A 25,767-nucleotide genomic window follows, 5' to 3' on the forward strand; every position below is an offset into this window, starting at 1 on the left:
TCACTGTCCTGATTTTAATATCATACTTGTGACTAAAAGATATGGACGACACACAATAAAACCGAAACACGTAATCTATACTTGTTTTAGATCAGCATTCATATATCTATTATCTTTGAACAAATTAAATAAACGTACATCAAAATATAATCTAATTAAAGTTTGAACTGCAAGGCGGTGTCTGGTACGAGATAAAAATGTTCTGATAACGTTTGCTCATTCGCTTTATCAGAAATTTATCCCATTCATTTTTCATTCGGACCACAGGCAAAAATGTGGGTAAGATATTTTCTTTCGTGTCTTGTGTCTTCGTTTTCTGCTTTATTGTTATTTTGTTTTTTACATGTATGCATACACTCATGTTTGAGAATTGGGAACATCATTCCTGACACCAAGGACAACAGTTTTAACTTTTACCAAAACACCATGAAATAACTGTTTTATTACTTGATCAAAAGCTTATTTAAATATTTATTATTTGGGTGATTGTCGTGCAATACTGTCATAATGAGTAACAGGTAAAATATTGAAATAAGTTTATATACTTGGCAAATGTTGGGCTTCAAACACGGCGGGCTGAGCCCTAGACCAGAACTCTAATTTTTTGGAATATCATTTAAAAAGAGTAAGTTTTCTTTTATTCATCGATTTTAAATGAGATGAAAGGCTTTATAAATATGATATTGTACCCTAACCATTATTTGTTTACAATAACATTTAAATATAGTATGTTTTGTGGCATTCCCGGCGTTGTACTTCAACTCGGTTAACAAAAAGCGTGAGTAGACTTTATAAGATCACCTGATCGCAAAAATGCTCACTGAGAGCTATTGTTATAGGGTGATTGTCCGTCCTCTTAAATATTTCTGGAGTGGCTCCATGCAGAACTCTAGTTGACATGGCAACCGAAATGAAAAAAGGGACAATCTTCTTTTTTAGAAACAGCTGGGCCGATTTCAAAATGATTTATAGAAATGTTCCTTAGGTGACCCTGTTTAAGACTTACTCACTCCATGTTGGTTCCTAAAAATGTCATGCAGGGGCGGAGCTACTTTTCACTATTTGAATTTATGGAAAAAATGACAAAAAAATCTGCCCGATTTTAAAATAATATCAAGTAAATGTTGCTTAGCTGACCTCCATATTGGTTCAAAATAAAACATGACAGCCTGAGTAGGGCTGCTTTTCACTATAATATTAAGTCTGAAGCCTATAACATATAATCCTACTCCCAGGTCTCAATGGATATGTTTGAAAATCTTATCTTCAGAACCTTTTTTTCAACATTTCTTTTTATTAATTTTAACAATTATTCAAGTTAACAACTTCGTTCTTTACGGAAGTTTTCACAGGACCATAGTGCTTTTTGACAGGTTATATAATTCCAACTTAAATATTGTAGTTATCAATGTTTGTAACATTTTGTAGTAGCTGAAGTAATCCATTTTCTTTTAGTCAACACATTTCCATTTTGTGAGTTATTATTTATAAATTCAATATCTATTCCCCTCTGTTTCCCACCAATATGTTTTTTAGATTTTCGGTTTGCTTTCAAATACACATTAACGTTATGTTGTTATGGACGTTTTTAGATAAAACGGTCTTTTAATTTGCAGAAACTAAACTACATACATTTACCACGCTACGTCCTTTTTCTAACACAATCGCATAAATAATTTTCATGTCATGTCAAAAAGTAGAGAAAAAGATTTTTTATTTCCTCCGTTATGATGAGACATGACACATGATAATCAGAACATATAGAACAAAACTTGATGTAAATTTTATACATCAAAACAAATATATCAGGTAAGAAGGATAATTATAAATGATACCATAAATGGTGATGTGTTACAACAATGCATCCACAAATGTACTAAAATATAGTGAATGAAACATAGTTTTATAATTTCATTTACCTTATCTGGTGATACCTGATACTATAGGTTACACACCACCATTGTTATTCCCTATATAATTCAATGTAAAATTATAATTTTTAGACAACATTTAAAGGCATTTCGAGCGAATGCAGGCTATGATAACCACATATATTCTTAAAGTACAAGCTTTAAATTACCATTTAAGCCAATACAAAAGGGGGTCAAGTTATTCCTAAGAAAAATCACTCCACTTGAAAAACAAACTCTAAAAATTGCACCGTCCGCCATGACAGTTCTTCCAAAATGACCTTTCAACTATAGGGCAGCGGTTTATGCTTTAATCTCTACTCTAAATGATAAATCAAGCAAGAATAAATACTTAATGTATAAAAAATTCAGGAATAATGATATTTTTTTTTATTTACATTGTATTGAGCATGTGAAAACATGTCTATCAATCATAAAAACATTTTTTTATTGAGAATTTTCCACACAACGGAAGTACATATGACGTAATGGTGACGTCATTCCTATAGGCTGGAGACGGCCTGCATTGGAGTCGAACCTGCGACCCATGGAGTGCCAGTCAAGTGTGTTACCACTAGACCACGGATCAGCATCAATTTAATTATTCTCGTTCACCAGAGTGATGATGTTATGCGTACCATAGATTAGATTTATTACGATCGAACCTCTGATAAATGAGAATGCGATTTAATATACAGAGCAGTGGCGTAGCTACACATAGACCTGGATGAAAATCGACCGCGACACCTTGGTTGACAATCAAGTGTGTTACCACTCACTTGGATCAGCAACGATTTAATATACAGGGCGACAGCTTGATGTTTTATCAGCAAAAAAGATCAGAACGTTTCGCATACTTTTATATTGGGAAACGAATTAGCGTTCAAAATTATATTTTTGCCCAATGGGATGCCAGTATTTTTAAAATCTGCAGTACATTAAAATAAGCAATTAGCTGTTATATGGCCTGAACCAGTAGACAAAATTCTCGAATACTTAGCTGGTCTAAGGCTTGTTAGTATGGATTTACCAAAATAAAGAGCTAGATGCGACTGCATCACATTAAATTGTTTATTCTGGTAAACAATATAATAACTGTGAGAAACTGTGACCCACACCCTACCTCTCATAAGCAGCCCCAAGCTAGCCACCCAACACAGTTTCATCCATATTCATATACGTTAATTTGGTCGAAAGCGTCTCTTACCTTTCTTCAACATCTCCCCTTCGTTCTCAGCACTGAGCTTGAAATCGTCTGTTTGCAGCTGTCAACAAAACAGATCAAGACATTAAGCATCACATAATTCAAAGGATATTTTATAAAAATAATAAAAAAAAAGTTTTAACGGAAAACAGTTTTACTGCATTAGACTGTTTTATGTACGTTGTCATAGAGGTGACATGTGTGAATTTTTTTTTTATCTCGTGATCACGACTTACTTACTCGTTCCCACAACTTGCATGTTGTTGACTTACTTAATAATCTCACCACCTACACTTAAGTCAGGTGATCTAATAAGGTACATGGTCAAATAGGGACCCACCTACACTAAAGTCCGGTGATCTAATTAGGTACATGGTCAAATAGGGACCTTACCTACACTAAAGTCCGGTGATCTAATTAGGTGCAAGGTGAAATAGGAACTCCCACATATACTAAAGTCCGGTGATCTAATAAGGTACATGGTCAAATAGGGACCTTACCTACACTAAAGTCCGGTGACCTAATTAGGTGCAAGATCAAATAGGAACTCCCACCTATACTAAAGTCCGGCGATCTAATAAGGTACATGGTCAAATAGGGACCTTACCTACACTAAAGTCTGGTGATCTAATTAGGTGCATGGTCAAATAGGGACCCCACCTACACTAAAGTCCGGTGATCTAATTAGGTGCAAGGTCAAATAGGGACCTTACCTACACTAAAGTCCGGTGATCTAATTAGGTGCAAGGTCAAATAGGGACCCCACCTACACTAAAGTCCGGTGATCTAATTAGGTGCAAGGTCAAATAGGGACCTTACCTACACTAAAGTCCGGTGATCTAATAAGGTACATGGTCAAATAGGGACCCCACCTACACTAACGTCCGGTGATCTAATAAGGTACATGGTCAAATAGGGACCCCCACCTACACTAAAGTCCGGTGATCTAATAAGGTACATGGTCAAATAGGGACCCCACCTACACTAAAGTCCGGTGATCTAATAAGGTACATGGTCAAATAGGGACCCCACCTACACTAAAGTCCGGTGATCTAATTAGGTCCAAGGTCAAATAGGGACCCCACCTACACTAAAGTCTGGTGATCTAATTAGGTGCAAGGTCAAATAGGGACCTTACCTACACGAAAATCCGGTGATCTTATAAGGTACGTGGTCAAATAGGGACCTTACCTACACTAAAGTCCGGTGATCTAATTAGGTGCAAGGTCAAATAGGGACCCCACCTACACTAAAGTCCGGTGATCTAATTAGGTACATGGTCAAATAGAGACCTTACCTACACTAAAGTCCGGTGATCTAATTAAGTACATGGTCGAATAGGGACCCACCACCTACACTAAAGTCCGGTGATCTCATAAGGTGCAAGGTCAAATAGGGACCCACCACCTACACTAAAGTCCGGTGATCTAATAAGGTGGAAGGTCAAATAGGGACCCCACATACACTAAAGTCCGGTGATCAAATAAGGTGCAATGTCTCGAATTGTGTAAATAGAGTACATCGTGGTAGCCGAATTCGGGGAAGAAGTAATAGTGTAATGTAACCAAACTTGCATGTGTGTTTTTTTTTTTAATTTACATATTATCTCGCGAGTAAAGGCTGTTTTGTTCGTTTATTAATGAAAGGTAATTGATGAAATATTAGTAAGGTTGATTGTATTATTAAAAACAATATTAAAAAAAAATTAGACTGGTTTATTTTCATTAATACAACGCAAGTCTGTGTTGAGATTTTTTTTGGGATATTTTCAGAAACTTTATCAAATTTCTCCAACTAGATGCATGTTCAGGTGAGAATAGTGGTTGCAATTGAAAGATTGAAGGTTTATCTGCATGTTGGCTGCATGTTTTTGTTGCAACTCTTCGTTTGGGTGCTTTAGTAGGCATGTTTTTCTTAGCTATCACATTTCGATGAAATTGGAGTTGTTTCACTTTACTCTATTTAGACAAATCGAGATTTTCTGACTTTGTAAAAGTGCCGTAATTCGTAGTTTTTTATGCTAGATAGTTGGTACGAGTGACCCCATTGATGAATCTGAAGAATTTTTTTTTATATATATATTAGGTTATTTAAGGTAAAATGGCACTAAATTTTGTAGAGGTCAAAATTCAGCACATTCCCTCCAAGTCACTGTGGTCGTCACCCTTTACAAAGATAATAGAAAAAAAATAATTGCCAGTTATCACAAGTTACAGTTACCACATCATATTCTTACTAAAAAAAAACGGGCGGGGGCGTGGTGTGTCAAAACAACGCAACCTGCCCCTGTGAAGTAGATTGCAGCACAGGCGTCTGACTCATTGTTTGTGTCTAAACTGTCGATTAATATCATTTTTGGGTTAGTATTGTTAGAACACATCTGAAGATATTTAATGCCTATATTATTATATGATTTACACAAAAGAAATAAGGTATGTACCTCAAACTTACCAGATATTACGATTGAGTTTAGTTTTGTTATTGTTTTCAAATCGATTAATCAGCATAGAGATAAACCATTTTTAAAAAGTTGCCATGAAAAGAGGAGCCAATTCCCTTCCTAATGGTATACGATATGTTAAAATAACTATATTGTCTTAAGACAAACAAGCCAAAGTCAATGATCCATTGTCGTCTTTTAAAAAGACTTTTTTTTGGCTTGCAAAAGACTTTTTCTGTAGTCGGAAACTGTACAGCAAATTCCAGTCTTCAATATGTTCCCGTGTAAATAGCACTACACACAAATCACTAGTACAGTGATTTAATGTTTCTGTGTATAGATGATACAATTCCATTACGAAATATCAAAAATTGACAAACGCATGATATTAATCAACATTTTAGACACAAACAATGAGTCAGACACCTGTGGATTGCAGGTAACTTAAAACAATACTTAAAACTTATAAAATAAGAAAAAACCCATACATGTATTAAAGAGGTTAATATACGGCGTTGCTGGGCCGTTGTGTGAAAAATGGGTATGAAGGGCCCGAGGTCAACAGGATTTGACGTAAGAAGGGAAGTAACTATTCGGAAGTAATTCCATGATCTTTTAGTCAACTCATTTCCATTTTCTGCATTACTAGTTATTTATTAATTAATTATCTATTCCGCGCTGTTTCTCACCAAGATGTTTTTAAGATTCGTCGGTTTGCTTACAAATTCACATTAATATTCTGATTCTATGAATGTTTTTAAACTTTGGCAGAATTTAAATTACATACATCTAACACGCTACCACTAGCGGATTCGGAATGGGGGGCGGGGGTGCACCCCCCTAAAATCGTCGAGGTCTCCTTTTTTCAATATAGGAGATGAAAAGTAATAAAATACGCCCAAAATGCACCATTTCGGACGAAAAAATCAAAATAAAACTTGGAGGAGCCAGATGCATTTCGTTTCTGAGGGAGGGTTGCAAGAAAATGGGTACGCCCCTAAGTTACGCCCCATACAACGTCGAATCATGGAGCCGCCCCTGGCTTCGTCTTTTTTAGCTCACCAGAGCACGAAGTGCTCAAGGTGAGGTATTGTGATCGGTCTTATGTTCGTCGTCCGTCAGTCAGTCAGTCAGTCCGTCAACAATTGCTTAAAACACATCTCTGAAACTACCAGTCCAAATTCAATGAATCTTCACAGGAAGCTTTCTTTGGGTGTCCCTCTACAAAATTACAACAAGTCAACAAGGGTCACGATTGATTAACAACAACAAAATGGCCGACTTCCTGTTTGCTTTAAAAACATCACCTCTGAAACTAACACTCCATATTCAATGAAACTTTACAGAAAGCTTTCTTGGTTGACCCTCTATCAATATACAACAAGGGGTCATGATTGATCAATAACAACAACAACAACAAAATGGCCAACTTCCTGTTTTGCTTTTAAACAAATATCTAAAACTACCAATCCAAATTCAATGAAATTTACAGGAAGTTTTCTTGGGTGACCCTCTACAAAAATACAACAACGGGTCACGATTGATCAACAACAACAACAACAGCAACAACAACAAAATAGCTGACTTCCTGTTTTGCTTTAAAAAATCATCTCCTCTGAAACTTCCACTCAAAATTCAATAAAACTTTACAGAAAGCTTCCTTGGGAAACCCTCTACAAAAATACAACAAGGGGTCACGATTGATCAACAACAACAACAACAAAATGGTCAACTTCCTGTTTTGTTTTAAAAAAAAAAACATCTCCTCTAAAACCACCAGACCAAATTCAATGAAACTTTACAGGAAGTTTTCTTGAGTGGCCCTCTACAAAGATACAACAAGGGGTCACGATTGATCAACAACAACAACAATCTGGCCAACTTCCTGTTTTGCTTAAAAACATCTCCTCTGAAACTACCACGCCAAATTTACTGAAACAGTACAGGGAGCTTCATTGCATGACCCTCTACAAAAGTACAACAAGACATTAAGATTGATCAACAACAACAACAACAAAATGGCCGACTTACTGTTTTGCTTTAAATAAAATATCTCTGAAACTTGAGTAGGGTCCTATTATAACAGCAAAAATTATATCCAATGATTATAAACGCTGCTTTTTATAGCACGGCCACCTATGATACATTTGGCTGCTATAGCAGTGAATATACCAATCTCTTAACTGGATCTTTGCCCTGTATAATGAAGTATTAAAACTTGGTTCATGTAATGTAATAAGCAAATAGAGGGCAATTTTTTATTGTTTTGTCTTGGAACGAGCCAATTTATACGAAAATGAATAGAAGCCAGTGATATAAGACTGCTGACAAAAATTAGATTGCAGATTTTCATAGTCTAGTTAAAATTATGTTTTATGCGTTTTTCTTAAACTGTTAGGAACTCTTTTAGCCATAAAACATCAATTTTCAATGGAAATATGAAAATCTGCGATCTGATCTTTTGTCAACAGTCTTATATGGCTTATTTGCAGATATTTACGCCAAAAAAAGTGGCTCATTCAAAGACAATAATAACTAAGTTGCCAAAACAGTAAATTTGTGAGAGTCCAGCTCTTATTTATGCTAGTAATTTCAAATTGTTTAAGAATCCGATGGTGACTTTAGTAATGTAAGTTATACTCAGTGACTTGTTTCTTTTACCAGGTATTGAATGCAATCTAAGGGCAAAACAATGGCCTCTTATCGGGATATGTTGAGGGAAAAGGAGGCCCAGAACTGGGTCAAGGCCGCCCTCGCCCTCAACATAACCAAGGAGGGTTTACAAGATTTTGTGGATGGGGTGCTGATAGACGTACACCAGGACATCTATAGCACCGTTAGAACATCCAAGGTTCTTCCACCCGGGACAGCATGTGCACAATGTTTCACAGAGAACGTGTTGAAGTGCCCTACTCGTGGGATATGCACCAGTCCTAAAAACTGTAGATTCCATAACTCCCATCAAAAGATGTATGCTCCGTGTCCAAACGGGATTTGTGAAGGCGTCCGTGATGAAATAATTCAACATCACATGTTTTCGGGACCATCATGGAAGAATACGAATGCCGACAAATGGTGTACGAGCCACTGGGAGATCGGCAAGTGTTTCCTGCCCCCTGATGGCTACAAGACCGTGTCCTCCATCAACGACAGTGACTTCAACGGAGTGATCAGCGTCATGATGAATTGCAAGGATTTCCAAACCAAGCTGTCGTTTAACGTTGCAACACAGCCAAATTTATTGATAGAGGTAAACATATGAATCATACTATGATCATATTATACGATTCCGATGACTTTTTAAAGCTGCCATCACAGATTGACAGTTTTGACTTTTATTATAATATTATTTTTATCTCTTTTTTATTCAGCTGATTTTGCAAATCAATGCATCTAATTCAGTCATATAAGATAACTCACTTAAGAACTGCCAAAGAATAAGGAGAGCTATACTACTCACCCTGGCGTCGGTGGTGGTGTCGGCGTCGGCGTTGGCGTCACACCTTGGTTAAGGTTTTGCATGTAAGCACCTTTAAGTCATTATCTCAGTAAATACATCAGTTAATGCATTGAAACTTTAAATATGTATTCCCAACTATCTTACATACTAAATTAATGAAGTTAGATAACAATTATTTGAATATAATGCAAATAATAGGCCTTTATTATTCGACTTAGAAATTCTGGAAAAGGTTTTTCGTGTAAGCACACATAGGTTAATATCTCAGCAATTACTTGAGGTATTGCATTGATACTTTATACAATGTTACTCAACCATCCAATCTACTATATTAACCAAGTTAGATAACTCTAGTTTGCATTTAACGCAAAATAATTGCCCTTTATTATTCGACTTAGAAATTCTGGTTAAGGTTTTGCATGTAGCCACATTTAAGTCAATATCTCAGCAAATATATCATGTATTGCATTGAAACATTAGATATGTATTCCCAGATAACACTTTTTTTAATTTATTGCAAATTATGGGCCTTTATTATTTGACTTAGAAATTCTGGTTAAGGTTTTACATGTAAGCACACATAGGTTAATATCTCAGCAATTACTTGATGGATTGCATTGAGACTTTATACAATGGTACTTAACCATCTACTTAAATAACCAAGTAAGATAAATTCAGTTTGCATTAAATTAAAATAATGGCCCCTTTTTTATTTGACATAAAAATTCTGGTTAAGGTTTTGCATGTAACCACTTTAAAGTCAATACCTCAGCGAATACATCATGTTACTTGCATTGAAACTTTACACACAGGCTCCCATCTATTTAACCCTCTTATTTAATCAAGTAAGATAACTCTATTTTTTATAATATATAATTTTTGCCCCTTTATTATGCGACTTAGAAATTCTGGTTAAGGTCTTGCATGTTAGCACACATAGGATAATATCTCAGCAACTATTTGATGTATTGCATTGAGACTTTATACAATGGTATTCAACCACCCAACTTACTTGAATAACCAAGTTAGATAACTGTATTTTGCAAATATTACCCTTTATTATTAGACTTAGAAACTCTGTGCAAATATTTTGCATGAAACTACATTTATGTTAATATCTCAGCACACCATGTATTGCATTGAAATCTAATCTAACAGTGATCCATGCATGTTTCGCCAAAACTTTTCAATCCTTACATTGAAAAGCGGCGGAATAGTCGAGCGCGCTGTCTCTGTGACAGCTCTTGTTCTTAAACCATTACTAACGCTTTTTTCCATACAACATCTCACTATATTATCATTATGTCACTGGTTTCCAGACATTAACGCAAACATTGGCTCATTCCCAGACAAAATATAAAACTGTTGTCTGAACTTTAAGTTTGTGAGAGTGCCACTTTAAAGAATGTTCATTATTAATGCAGATATGTTTAGTATTTATTTGAAGTTCCCCTGTATATCATTTAAAACCATGGCAACCATTACAAATACACTATCAAATTGATAATTTTGTACATTTGCGACTTATGACATAAACCACGGAGTCTTAACGTGCATGTGCATGTTTCTTCATATTAAATGCATTTCCATTTGGGCCATGTTCACCACAACAACAAGCTATGTTAGACAATACTTATTTCAAACATAACATTTAAGGTTCGGGACATTGGTCGACGCGTACGCCACTCCAATGACCAGAGGGTCATGGACACAGAACTAGTGGAGTTCCTGTTCAAGCTCCGCACCCTGCTGGAGGATAAGACTGAACTAGCAAACCGACCCAAGGCGCAACACGCCGTGGAACAGCTTAAGGAGGTACGAATTAAATGCAGTTAAAGAGTTAAATGATAGATGACAAAACTGAACTAGCATACCGACTCAAGGCATAGCACGCCGTGGAACAGCTTAAGAAGGTACGAATTTACATGATAGCGGACTAAACAGATTATACAGGTATGACTTTACAAGAAAGATGACAAAATTGAACTAGCATACCGTCCCTAGGCACGACACGCCGTGGAACAGACTAAACAGGTATGGCTTTACAAGATAGATGACGCAACTGAACTAGCATACCGACCCAAGGCACGACACGCCGTGGAACAGATTAAACAGGTATGACTTTACAAGAGAGATGACAAAATTGAACTAGCATACCGACCCAAGGCACGACACGCCGTGGGACAGATTGAACAGGTATGACCTTACATGATAGATGACACAACTGAACTAGCATACCGGCCCAAGGAACAACACGCCGTGGAACAGATTAAACAGGTATGACCTTACATGATAGATGACACAACTGAACAAGCATACCGGCCCTAGGCACGACACGCCGTGGAACAGGTATGACTTGACATGATAGATAACACAACTGAACTGGCATACCGGCCCAAGGCCACAACACGCCGTGGAACAGATTGAACAGGTATGACTTTACATGATAGATGATACAACTGAACTAGCATACCAGCCCATAGCACCACACTTCGTGGAACAGATTAAACAAGTATGACCTTACATGATAGATGACACAACTGAACTAGCTTACCGGCCCAAGGCACAACACGCCGTGGGACAGATTGAACAGGTATGACCTTACATGATAGATGACACAACTGAACTAGCATACCGGCCCAAGGAACAACACGCCGTGGAACAGATTAAACAGGTATGACCTTACATGATAGATGACACAACTGAACTAGCATACCGGCCCTAGGCACGACACGCCGTGGAACAGGTATGACCTTACATGATAGATGACACAACTGAACTGGCATACCGGCCCAAGGCCACAACACGCCGTGGAACAGATTGAACAGGTATGACTTTACATGATAGATGATACAACTGAACTAGCATACTGGCCCAAGGAACAACACGCCGTGGAACAGATTAAACAGGTATGACCTTACATGTTAGATGACACAACTGAACTAGCATACCGGCCCAAGGCACAACACGTGGAACAGATTAAACAGGTATGACTTTACATGATAGATGATACAACTGAACTAGCATACCGGCCCAAGGCACAACACGCCAAGGAACAGATTAAACAGGTATGACTTTACATGATAGATGATACAACTGAACTAGCATACTGGCCCATAGCACCACACTCCGTGGAACAGATTAAACAAGTATGACCTTACATGATAGATGACACAACTGAACTAGCTTACCGGCCCAAGGCACAACACGCCGTGGAACAGATTGAACAGGTATGACCTTACATGATAGATGACACAACTGAACTAGCATACCGGCCCTAGGCACGACACGTCGTGGAACAGATTGAAAAGGTATGACCTTACATGATAGATGACACAACTGAACTAGCTTACCGGCCCTAGGCACGACACGCCGTGAAACAGATTGAACAGGTATGACTTGACATGATAGATGATAAAACTGAACTAGCATACCGGCCCAAGGCACAACACGCCGTGGAACAGATTAAACAGGTATGACTTGACATGATAGATGATACAACTGAAGTAGCATACCGACCCAAGGCACAACACGCCGTGGAACAGATTGAACAGGTATGACTTTACATGATAGATGTTACAACTGAACTAGCTTACCGGCCCTAGGCACGACACGCCATGGAACAGTTAAAACAGCTATGGCTTTACAAAATAGATGACAAAACTGAACTAGTACCGTATTCCGACCCTAGGCACAATACCAAAGTAAAAATATTAAACAGGTATGCCTTAACATGATAGATGAAACAGCTGAACAAGCATACAAACTCAAGACACAACACACCGTGGAACAGATTAAACAGTTATGACTTTACATGATAGATGATACAACTGAACCAGCCTACCGATCCGAGGCACAACAAGCTGTGAAAAAGCTTAAAAAGGTAAGAATTTACATGATAGCGACCCAAACTGAAGTAGCAAACCGGCGTGTTGTACGCCGTGGAACAGATTATACAGATATGGCTAAATACAAAATAGATGACAAAGCTAAACTAGTATTCCGACCCAAGGCACAATACCGAGTGGACTCGAGGCACAATACCCCGTGAAACAAATTAAACAGGTATGTACATGATAGATGACACAGCTGAACTAGCATACCGATGCAAGGCACAACATGCCACAGAACAGAAATGAGAAAACGTATGAATGGAAGTTTACTTTTTAGCTCACCTGAGCACGAAGTGCTCAAGGTGAGCTATTGTGATCACCCTGTGTCCGTCGTCCGTCGTAGTCGTCCGTCGTCGTCGTCCGTCATCAACAATTTGACTGTTTACACTCTAGAGGTCACAATTTGGGCACAATCTTAATGAAACTTGGTCAGAATGTTACCCTCAATAAAATCTTGCAAGAGTTCGATATTGGGTCATCTGGGGTTAAAAACTAGGTCACCTGGTCAAATTAAAGGAAAAGCTTGTTAACACTCTAGAGATCACATTTATAACTGTATCTTCATGAAAGTTGGTCAAAATGTTTATATTAATAATCTTTAATTCAAGTTTAAATGTGCGGTCAAAAACTAGGTCACCTGGACAAGTCAAAGGAAAAGCTTGTAAGCACTCTAGAAGCCACATTTATGACCTTATGTTCATGGAACTTGATCAACATGTTATTTTTGATGATCTTTAGGTAGAGTTTGAAACTTGGTAATAAGAGGTCAAAAACCAGGCAACTAGGTCAAATCATAGAAAAACTTTGTAAACTCTGTAGAGGTTACATTTTCTCTTTGATCACCATGAAACTATGCCAGAATGTTTGTGTTTATGAAATCTATGTCAAGTTTGAAACTGGGTAACCTGAGTTCAAAAACTAGGTCACGAAGGCAAATCATAGAAAACATTGTTTAAACACTGTTGAGGAAATACTTTCTACTTTATCTATATGAAACCTGGTCAGAATGTACTTATTACAGCAAAGTAAGGTTTGCAACTGGGTCATCCGTGATATTAAAAAAATCATCTGTGATATTAATAAAAACTTGGTCACTAGGAAGGATCTAAACCCCTGTCACAATTGCCCTCGCTCTGAAAACACTTATTTCACACCTGAATTGAATCAGGCGAGCGATACAGGGCCTTCAGGGCCCTCATGTTTGTATATAATTTGGTCGACGTGTGTAGAAATAATATTAACTTGTTGGAAGAGCACTTTTTAATTATAACGTGTGCACTTTTTTTGTGTGTAGTTCAGGCATGAGTATATTGAAAACACTAGGATACGTTTATAATGTAGGGTTAAATTTCGCAGACGACTTCTAAACGTGACTGCCAACTTCTGCGCATGTGCGCACCCAGGTATGACTTATCATGTTAGGGGACACAATATATATAGCCCGGAATTGACTTAACTGGGTTTTCCCATGCCGGTACAAATAAAAGGTGAATATCGAGCTATTGAAATTCATGTAACAGTCCAATGACTCTTTTTTCTCCGAAGTAACGCGTGTATATAACAACGGTTTAATTTTGTTTGTACCGGAGGATTAGGCCTGGAAAAAAACCGAATAACTATAATTCCGGGCTTAAACTATTGAACTAGCATACCCTAAGCTCAAAAAGCCGTAGAAGTGCTTCAACAGGAATGAACTTATATCCTAGAGAACATAACTGTGCTAGCATACCGACCTGAGGCTCAACACGCCGTGAAAAAGCTGATTAAAGGTATGATTGCACGTGTACTTTCAAGTATTAGATTCGATGCTCGTGCAAAAATATTTGTGTACTCTTGTGTAAGAGGAGTAATTGGGATTTATATGGAGTGGACTACCTTTTGTGCGGATCATGTATGAATAACTTGAATACTATTTAGAATAACATGGTTTGACCTAGCACCTAATTAGATCACCGGACTTAGTGTAGTTAGGGGTACCTATTTGACATTGCACCTAAATAGATCACCAGACTTTAGTGTTGGTGGGGATCCCTTTTTGACCTTGCACCTAAATAGATCACCGGACTTAAGTGTAGGTGGGGTCCCTATTTGACCTTGGACTTAATTAGATCACCTGATATAAGTGTAGGTGGGGGCCCCTATTTGACCTTGCATTTAATTAGATCACCGGACTTAAGTGTAGGTGGGGTCCCTATTTGACCATGTACCTAATTAGATCACCTGGCAACAGTGTATGTGGGGAGTCCCTATTTGACCTTGCACCTAATTAGATCACCTGACTACAGTGTATGTGGTGGTCCCTATTTGACCTTGCCCCTGATTAGATCACCGGACTTAAGTGTAGTTAAGAGTCCCTATTTGACCTTGCACTTAATTAGATCAGCAGACTTTAGTGCAGTTGGGGGGTCCATATTTGACCTTGCACCTAATTAGATCACCTGACGACAGTGTATGTGGGAGGGGGTCCCTATTTGACCTTGCACCTGATTAGATCACCTGACTACAGTGTATGTGGTGGTCCCTATTTGACCTTGCCCCTGATTAGATCACCGGACTTAAGTGTAGGTGAGAGTCCCTATTTGACCTTGCACCTAATTAGATCACCGGACTTAAGTGTAGGTGGGAGTCCCTATTTGACCTTGCACCTAATTAGATCACCGGACTTAAGTGTAGGTGAGAGTCCCTATTTGACCTTGCACCTAATTAGATCACCGAACTTAAGTGTAGGTGAGAGTCCCTATTTGACCTTGCACCTAATTAGATCACCGGACTTAAGTGTAGGTGGGAGTCCATATTTGACCTTGCACCTAATAACATCACCGGACTTAAGTGTAGGTGGGAGTCCCTATTTGACCTTGCACCTAATTACATCACCGGACTTAAGTGTAGGTGGGAGTCCCTATTTGACCTTGCCCCTTATAAGATCACCGGACTTAAGTGTAGGTGGGAGTCCCTATTTGACCTTGCACCTAATTACATCACCGGACTTAAGTGTAGGTGGGAGTCCCTATTTGACCTTGCCCCTTATAAGATCACCGGACTTAAGTGTAGGTGGGGTCCCTATTTGACCTTGCCCCTTATTAGATCACCGGACTTTAGTGTAGGTGGTAGTCCCTATTTGACCTTGCACCTAATTAGATCACCGGACTTAAGTGTAGGTGGGAGTCCCTATTTGACCTTGCCCCTTATAAGATCACCGAACTTAAGTGTAGGTGGGAGTCCCTATTTGACCTTGCACCTAATTAGATCACCGGACTTAAGTGTAGGTGGGAGTCCCAATTTGACCTTGCACCTAATTAGATCACCGGACTTTAGTGTAGGTGGGAGTCCCTATTTGACCTTATCGGAACCGAGGCTTTACCAAGGTTGCGTACCAATGGGTCACGACCTATGACACCCGTGACACAAATCGTCAACTGGTCTGAACCCTCCCACGTGTGGTGGCCTCGAAATTACTAAGTCGTGGCAACAACATGCAAGTCGTGGGAACGAGTAATTTAGTCGTGATCACGAGATAAAAAAAATCGTTTTATTTACACATGTCACCTCTATGACATTGTACATACACTTTCTAATGTAGTAAAACTGTTTTCCGTTAAAATTTTGTCTTTATATTATTTTTTTAAATAGCCTTTGAATTATGGGATGCTTAATGTCTTGATCTGTTTTGTTGACAGCTGCAAATAGACGATTTCAAGATCAGTGCTGAGATCGAATGGGAGATATTGAAGGAAGGTAAGAGACGCTTTTGATCAAATTGATGAATATGGATATGGATGAAACTGTGTGTAGGGTGGCTTATGTAAAGAGCTAGCTTGGGGCTGTGATGAGAAGTAGGGTGTAAGTCACTGTTTCTAAGAAAGAAACCATGGTTTCCGCCCACAAACTTTCGTTAAAAAAGATAGATATTGTTGAAACTCTGTATTTCTAGCACACCGGATAAGCATTTCCGGTGACGTCAGCCGTGCTGGAATATAAGTATTTATCATGTGTTTCAGGTACGGATAGAAAATTCCGACCCGAGGGCACGCGCGTAAGCCGGTAACGAGGCTTTCAGAGTTACCGGCCACGCAGCGTGCCCGAGGGACTGAATTTTCAATCCGGACCGGAAACACATACTTGATAATAAAACATGTATATTTAAAATTATCAATTTGTGGAAAAATTGACGTAGAAAATGCACTTTTGTGCATTTCATCAAAAAGCGCATGCGACGTTTTTTACTGACGTCATAAAGCGCAGTAATTTTAAATCACTATTGACGTCAAATAGTTCCTCTAAAAATCGCATTTGGCTATTATTTATTGTCAATTTTAATCAAAAGTTTTGCATACTTATATATTTGGCGCTTTATTGAAATGGCATAATTTACTTTTTATAAACCATACAATAAAAGAAATAAGAAGTGGCGCGTTGTTGCGCGTGACTCCTCTTACATGGGGGGGGGAGGTGTAAGACGAGTTTTTCCAACACTGGTCACATGACCGGAAACACACGTCTGGTATGCAAGAAAATTCCATCTGGCACCCCTCCATGCCAGATGAGTCACGCGCTGTGACCAAATACTATTTCTTCCTTTCATTATACACTTTATGTAACTATAATCACAGGGGCAGATTGCGTTGTTTTGACAATCCACGCTCCCGTCCGTTTTTTTTATCATTTTTTTTTAACAATTTTTTTTTATCAAATTTTAGTAAGAATATGATGTGGTAACTGCAACTTGTGAAAATTGGCAAAAAAATATTTTTTTTTATTTTTTTATTTTATTATCTTTGTAAAGGGTGACGACTTGACCCTGAATTTCCAAGTATTTGCCGACATGACCCTGTTTAAGAAGCCATAACTTTATCAAATCTTAACCAAACTCTACATTTTTGGGTTTTCCTTGTAGAGTTAGTGTCAATCTTTAAGAAAATGTACAGTTTTAACGAAAACAAATGCAATTTCAAACCCGAATTTCCTAAAACATGTTACTCGACGAACCAACTACCCGCAAATTTCACCGAAATTTTCCAGACTAAAATGCATTATCTCGGTATTGCATCATAAATTTAACACGTGTGCTTAAGAGAAACAATATATCTAACACGATACAGGTGAAATGGAAGTAAAATATCGTCCAACAGAGCCGTGCACACGATTTACAGTCTTTGTTTATTTCTTTACGCATATGCCGACATGGACATTGCGCAACCGGAAAATATTCACGGCGCATGCGTTGGTGCCCTGCTTGCATCTACGATATAGTTGCGTTGCGTGGGTAAATTTGTTCGTGTTACAGTTACCACATCATATTCTTACTAAAATTTGATAAAAAAAATGATAAAAAAAACGGACGGGGGCGTGGTGTGTCAAAACAACGCAACCTGCCCCTGTGACTATAATTATGAGATTTCAGTAGATGAGTGCTATAAACATTAACTTTACTAAAATATACCTTCAAAACAAAACAAAATAAACCTTCAAAGAAGTGATACTCAGAAACTTCTTGACGTTTGCAGTGAATAACAATTACTGCGCGTCATGACGTGATTAATCGTCATCGCACGCACATTTTGGTGAAATGTACAAACATGCGCTTTTCCATGTATTTTTTCACAAAATATTGTAATTCAATGTATGCCAGAAAATATATATATCATGTATGTCGGTTCCTCCGTTCCTGATCGAAAAATCCGACCCTCGGGCACGCTGCGCAGCCGGTAACTCGGCAAGCCTCGTTACCTGGCAAGGCAGGTGACCTCGGGTCGGATTTTTCTATCCGGAACGGAAACACATAACATATAGTATTAGTATTCATACAACTTTTAACTTATACAACCATAACACTATTGCTGCATTTCTTCTTACCAAGCGTCTTGTGATATTGCTGCTTCTTATCTACTGTACCAAGCGTCTTATGATATTTTTGCACACCGGACGTGTGTTTCCGGTTATGTCACCTGTACTGGAAAAACTCGTCTTACACCCCCTATGTCAGATGAGTCACGCGCAAAACGCGTCACTTTTAATTATTTTATTGTATGGTTTATGAAAAGTATATTATACCATTTCAATAAAGCGCAATCAAATATATAAGTATGCAAGACTTTTAATTAAAATTGAAAATAAAAAGTCATTTAAAAAGCATTTAAATATTAAGCATGTTTTTCCGGTCCGGATCGGAAAATCCGACCAACGGGCACGTTGCGTGGCCGGTGACTCGGTAAGCCTCGTTACCAGCTTATGCGCGTGCCCCCGGGTCGGACTTTTCTATCCGTACCGGAAACACGTGATATATACTTATAATGCTGCTTCTAATCGTCTTATGATAATGCTGCTACTTATATTCTGCAACAAGCGTCTTGTGATATTGCTGTTACTTGTCTTCTGTAATGAACGTCTTGTGATAATGCTACTTCTTATCTTCTGAACTGAGCGTCTTGTAACAATACTGCTTTTTATTGTCTGTAACAAGCGTCTTGTGATAATGCTGCTTCTTATCTTCGACAACAAGCGTCTTGTGATAATGCTGCTTCTTATCTTCTGTAACAAGCGTCTTGTAATAATTCTGCCTCTTATCTTCTGTACCAAGTGTCTTGTAATAATGCTGTTACTTATCTTCTGAAACAAACGTCTTTGTAAAGGCTGCTACTTACCTTCTGCAACAAGCGTCTTGTGATAATGCTGCTTCTTATCTTTTGTCCCGGGCCTCTTGTTAAAGGCTGCTACTTATTTTTTGCAACAGACTTCTTTTGATAATTCTGCTTCTAATCTTCTTAAACAAGCGTCTAGTGATTTTAATTCTCGTCTGTGTCAAGGGTCTTGTGTTATTGCTGATTTTTATCTTTTGTACCAAGCGTCTTATCACAAAACTGATTCCTGATTTCTTAACAAGTGTCTTGTGATAATGCATGCGTATATGTTCTTAACTTTTATATTTTAAATGTAATATTTTTCCATTACTACAGGATTACGACTACGTTTGACAAACCATTACCGAACCAATTTGGCCGACATGCCGATATCTCCCATTCTTGTAGAAATGAACGCCAAACTCAGTAAATTCTACGTGGCACCGAAAATTGTGGAGAAAGATCATGGAAAAATCGGCAAAATTGGAAAGGGAGAAAGTGGTCAAAAAGTTGCAAAATTTTCAGATCTTTTCTTAAAAAACGGTCAGTTGCTCAGAAATGTTTTCCTCGTTGGTGAACCTGGCCAGGGAAAATCCACTTTCTCCGTAATGTGTGCCCTGGAATGGACTCACCAGTATTTACAAGCGGAGGAAAACGTTGGTATTAAAACAAGTTATGCCGACCCAGAATTCTTCAAAGAGTTTGCATTTTTGTTTCATGTCACCCTACGAGATTCAGGTAAAACTTGTGATCTAGCTGAAATGATCAAGGATCAACTTATACGTAAAATTTACGACATGGAGGCGGTTGATGATGTCTTCCGGCTCTTACAGAGGGTGCTGGGAAGTGAAACATGTTTAATCATAGCTGACGGCCTCGACGAATGGACTCATCCGGAAAACGTAAACTGTACCTGCAAAACTGAGGAAAAAGTCATCCCTTTCCGAAATTCGGGCAACAAGGCCACACTCCTCACGACAACGCGTCCCTGGCGACTGTCACAGTTTAGAGTGCAGAATTCAAAGATTGACAAATATCTTGAAATTGAAGGAGCTGCAGACACGAGGCAACTCGTGGAAAATATCATCACCATTCTTAATGAGGGAAATAAGGATGAACGGACACCAGAGGCTTTCATGGAAATGGTGTCAGGGAAGGGTCTTGAAGGATTATTGTCAGCACCTATCACTATCACCCAGCTCGTGTGCCTGTTGTTCGAGGGCAAATCGTTAATCAATTCGAAGTGTCACATTTATGCTGGCGTGATAAACATGCTATCATGTAGACTTAGTTATATGCAAAGGGGGCATAACATTCCGGAAATTGAACTGCCATCTGTATTAAAGGAACATGAATGCTTCACGCAAAATCCCATGGTTTACCTTGCGCTGGCAAAGTTAGCATACACAACTTTGTTTTCAGAGTGCAGAGATTTGTCTGTTGTTTTCAGCAACATAACAGTCAACGCTTTGTTAAGCAGGGAGCAGGTTGAATTTGCATTGAAGTCAGGCTTACTCACGGAGAAGAAATCCAACTCATTGATCAAGAGATCATCTCACTTTTCATTCTTTCATAAAACACTTCAAGAGTTTTTAGCGGCTCTTCATTTATGTTTGAATGAAAACGACTACAGTCAGCTACCAACCAAGTACGAACAAGATAATAAGGAAAATATCTTGGGAGATGTTTCCAAAACATTTATTTTCATATGTGGAATGAAGCCCAATCTCGGGGTACAAATGTCTTCATGGATCAATAGTTCTATAACACAAACATCAATGATGAATTGGTTCGGCGACGTCAAGGGGGGTAAACTACTTCAGGACATGATTATATCCGGGTACCGTGAAACCAGGGCGAACAGCTATGGTGACATACCGCTCTATCTCGCACACTTCCAGATTAGTAGTTACCAGGATGTCGTAGTGTTAAAAAAACTGATGATGATGAACAAGGGACGTATTCAGTCATTATACATCGATGAATGCAATGATCAAATTAATGGGGAAGAGCTGCAGGAGGTGATCACATCCTCCCCTGACTCCCTCAGAGAAGTGAAACTGGTGGACCGTGATGGGCAGTATGACCTGTCCCACTGTCATAGGCTGGAATATCTGCAAATAGTGGGACCCAAGACAACAGGCGTGCAGGTTGATCCAACAAATATTACAACATGTGCCTTGGAGTTAGTATCATCGAATGTTGAAATGAATATATTTAGATTATTTAAAAACCGTCAATGGTGGAGTAAACTACAAAGTGTTTTGATAAATAGCGTTACGAATATCCAGTTGCTTGTTGATACACTACCAAGTCTCCCCCAGTTACAAAGCCTTGCTATATGGAATACAGATCTAGGTGAGCTCCACCTCCTCCCTCCAGTCTCCATCACCGATATTAGACTTGAGTATGTGCAAATGACAGCGGAGGCGTTGCGGAGTCTGATCGAGACGATGAAGAACATACCACACACCATTACATGCGACATGGAGCGCTGCACGGTGAAACCTGCCAGTGAGATAAAAGACATCCAAGAGCATTTGGAGAGTTCGCCGTCATTCAAGGCTCACCCCTCAGACAATACAAGTGAAGTGTTTACTTGTACATTCATCAAAAAGTGAACAATGAGTTGAATGTTAGCATCGATTATGGGAATTCATGTTTGATGAAAAAACAGTGAAACGATCAATGAAATGTCAGTCTAATTATAGAAATATGTAATAGGTTACTTTTACACGAACTAATTATCATCAGCCACTTTCTATGTGTATTCAATTAATTATACCCCCTTTGGAAGAAGAGGGGTAAATTGCTTTGCACATGTCAGTCGGTCGGTCGGTAGATCCGTCGGTATACCAAATCTTGTCCGAGTGATATCTCAACAGTGCCTGGATGTATGGTCATCAACCTGATATGAAGGTTGGGTCTGACCGTAGATGACCCCTATTGATTTTAGGGGTCATCGGGCCAAAGGTCAAGGTATAGTGACCTTTATTGGTAAAAGGATTGTAAAGCTTGTCTGAGTGATGACTCAACAAAGCCTAGACCTATGGTCACCAAACTTGACATGGTTGCATGGCCTGATAAGTAGATGACCGCTATTGATTTTAGGGCTCATTGGGTCAAAGGTCAAGGTCACAGTAACCTTGAATGATGAAAGGTTGTCCAAGTGACAATGCCTGCACCCATGGCCCTCAAACTTGACTTGTAGGTTGGGCATGACCAGTTGATGACCACTATTGGTTTTGGGGGTCATCAGGCCAAAGGACAAGGTCACAGTGACTTGAAAGATAAAAGGTTGCCCGAGTAAAAAACTTGACAATGACTGGACCCATGGCCCTCAAACTTAACTTGGAGGTTGGGCCTGACCAGTAGATGACCCTTATTGATTTAGGGGTCATTGGGTCAAAGGTCAAGGTCACAGTGACCTTGAAGGCAAACTTGACAATACCTGGACCTATGGTAATCAAACTTGACATGAAGGTTTGGCCTGACCAGTAGATGACCCCTATTGATTTAGGGGGTCATCGTGCAAAAGGTCAAGGTCACAGTGAACTTTAATGAGAAAAAGTTAACAAAGCTTTATGCAGTGATTTCTCAACAGTGCCTTGACTTGATCATCAAACTTGACATGGAGGCTGGGCCTGACCAGTAGATAACCCCTGTTGATTTTATGAGTCATCTGGTCAAAGGTCACGGTCACAGTGACCTTAAATGTGAAAATGATGTTTGAGTGATAACATGACAATGCTTGCACACATGGCCCTCAAACTTGACTTTGGGGTTGGGACTGACCTGGATATGACCCCTTATGATTTTATGGGTATTTGGGTCAAAGGTCAAGGTCACAGTGACCTTGAACGCAATAAGCTTGTCTGTGGGATAACTGCACCCATGGCCCTCAAACTTGACATTAAGTCATTTTGACATGACCTGTTAATGACCCCTATGGATTTTGAGGTCATAGAGTCAAGGGTCATGGTCATAACTCATATTTGTCATATTTACTTATTCCCTGCTGCTTAAAGGATACATCTTTATCTGCAAATATCAGTTACCATCTGAACATGATTAAAAACTGTACCTATTATCCTCAAACTTTGAATGGTTATAATCGTTAAAAATTGTCTCAAAGGCATCCAATGTCAATGACAAATCGGCTGTCATTTCAGTCCATTCATATTTCATTCAATTGTCCAAATAATTTTACACCTCATCTTCCATTCCTTAAATGAACTGCCTTTCGGAAATTGCAGTTATCATCCAATGTACGCAACATCTTCGGATATGTTCGAACCACCGCATAACAATATACATGGACATTGTTTATCTGGTAATTGTTTGTATTTTGTCAGCAGGTCCCGTAAACAATAAATAAACACTAGGTCACAGGGCCCAAACATAGAAAAAACATTGTTAACACTCTAGAGGAAACATTTTCAGCCCAAATATCCAGGAAATTTGTCAAAAAGGTTGTTTCGATGATTTCTAGTTCGAATATGGGTCGTCTGAAGGCAGACAGATTTATCACCATACCATTATACTATCTGAAGGCGGACACATTTATCACCATTCGCCTTATTCCAGAAGCCCATAATGCTTTGCGACAAAGGTGACTTCCGGTTTATTTCCGCATTCAATTTCCTAGTTATCGATACGAGTGAAAGGAAGAGCATAATTGGCAAAATAGATCGATAGGTGAGTAAAACATGATAGGAACATCAGGTTATACATTCTTCTATAAATATCTACCGTTTTTTGTAAATGTCAATGAAGTTTTCGACGTTTATACCCAACTTCAGTACACATTTAAGTGGGTGGGGTAAAATAACAAATATAATGGTAAAGACTTTCATAGTAGTTCTCAAAGACTTCAAATACATATTGGTTGTTATGAAGTATGCATTCAATCGTGGTTTGTTTAGTTTGTTATTAAATTAAATGAATGATATGTTGCAATTAGTGTGAAATTGTTAAAATCTGCAACTTCAAAACAGTCAAATAAATAAAGCTTAAATGTGATTAAGAAGGGCATTTAAATACTGACTGCTGTGCTGTATGTAAACAAATATGCAGGTCTTAAAATAACAGCTTATTAATATTGTACTAGTAAATTGTAACTATTTAAATATCTGACTGATATTAAAGCTGCACTCTCACAGATTAAACATTTTGACAACTGTTTTTTTTTGTCTTCGACTGCCAATTTATGCAAACATGCAAGAAAACCAGTGATATAAGACTGCTGACAAAACATTGGATCGCAGATTTTCATTTTTAAGTAAATAAAATAATTTTTAATGCATTTTTCTTAAACCGTTAGTAACGCTTTTAAAATTAGCTATAAAATAATAATTTTTAAATGGAGATATGAAAATCGGTGATCTGATTTTTTTTTGTCAGCAGGCTTATATCACTGGTTTGCAGATATTTACGCAGAAATTGCCTCTTTCCAAGACAACAAATAAAAAAAGTTGTCAAAACGGTATATCTGTGAGAGTGCAGCTTTAACAGTTAAGAGTCTTTTATATTTTTTCTGGCTAAGTTGGATGATGATAAAACTATTTATTTTATTTCAGAGATGTACATTCTGGATGTTTGATTCCGCCAAGTTGATGCTCAACAGGAGTAGGCAGTTGATACCATTGATCTGATAGCACCTGCTATATCAGTGGTTTTACAAGAAAAATTTGTGCAAAACACGAGAGACGGAATCGGTTCAAGAACAGAGATAAAATAAATGAAGTGTGTCAATATAAATGAAAACTTTCCTTGACTGCAAGGACTAAAGAAATGCACACAAGTGACATAAATTTAAATGTTTGGTACAAAAAGTAGACATTTAGAACTTAAAATTATGACACAGGATGTGAAACAACACTTTATAGCCGATAACAGTCAAACAAGAGATTTTTCAAAAAGAAGCAAGATGTGGTTTTTTAACCCTTGGCAACTGAACCTTTAAAGGGATTATTGCATACCAAGGACAATTTATTGTTATTGAATTATATCATGTTTAATGTTATTATTAAATTGTAAAAAGTACCGTTGTTATTAATATGATTGTCTATGATCTTTTTATTCCAATGACTGTGTAAACTCCCATGGTTAATATTAAAAAGACATAAAATCGAGTTAACGTTTGTGGGCAATAACTAGCCACCCGGTTAACTTAGTTTGTTGGAGCACCGTGCTTTTTCTGGCAGCCCTTGGTTTGAGCTTTTTCCTATCATGTTACTTTAG

At 38.3% G+C, this 25,767-nt stretch overlaps 1 protein-coding gene across 5 annotated transcripts; it reads left to right on the plus strand.

Annotated features, from left to right (window-relative positions):
- Positions 1 to 260: 260 nt before the first annotated feature.
- Positions 261 to 22,284, plus strand: LOC128246549 (uncharacterized). Of its 5 annotated transcripts, none has more exons than XM_052964811.1 (5): positions 261 to 279; positions 8,219 to 8,804; positions 10,671 to 10,829; positions 16,585 to 16,642; positions 19,861 to 22,284. In XM_052964811.1, exons 2-5 carry the CDS (start codon positions 8,226 to 8,228, stop codon positions 22,143 to 22,145), a joined length of 3,081 nt encoding a protein of 1,026 aa, XP_052820771.1. In that variant the 5' UTR covers positions 261 to 279; positions 8,219 to 8,225; the 3' UTR covers positions 22,146 to 22,284. The 5 variants fall into 5 exon arrangements, with proteins under 5 accessions (XP_052820771.1, XP_052820768.1, XP_052820772.1 ...); XM_052964808.1 differs by lacking the exon at positions 261 to 279 and adding an exon at positions 521 to 625; XM_052964809.1 differs by lacking the exon at positions 261 to 279 and adding an exon at positions 4,875 to 4,924.
- The last annotated feature ends 3,483 nt before the right edge of the window (positions 22,285 to 25,767 follow it).

The sequence above is a fragment of the Mya arenaria genome, chromosome 9, assembly GCF_026914265.1.
Source record: "Mya arenaria isolate MELC-2E11 chromosome 9, ASM2691426v1".
In the NCBI taxonomy this organism is placed as follows: Eukaryota; Metazoa; Mollusca; class Bivalvia; order Myida; family Myidae; genus Mya; species Mya arenaria.

Excerpts from the sequence above, each read along its gene's own strand:
- LOC128246549 (XM_052964811.1), top strand. The coding sequence starts at position 8,226 with ATGCAATCTAAGGGCAAAACAATGGCCTCTTATCGGGATATGTTGAGG. Across the intron at positions 8,805-10,670 it reads AGCCAAATTTATTGATAGAG|GTTCGGGACATTGGTCGACG; the intron begins GTAAACATATGA and ends ATAACATTTAAG. Across the intron at positions 10,830-16,584 it reads CCGTGGAACAGCTTAAGGAG|CTGCAAATAGACGATTTCAA; the intron begins GTACGAATTAAA and ends TTTTGTTGACAG.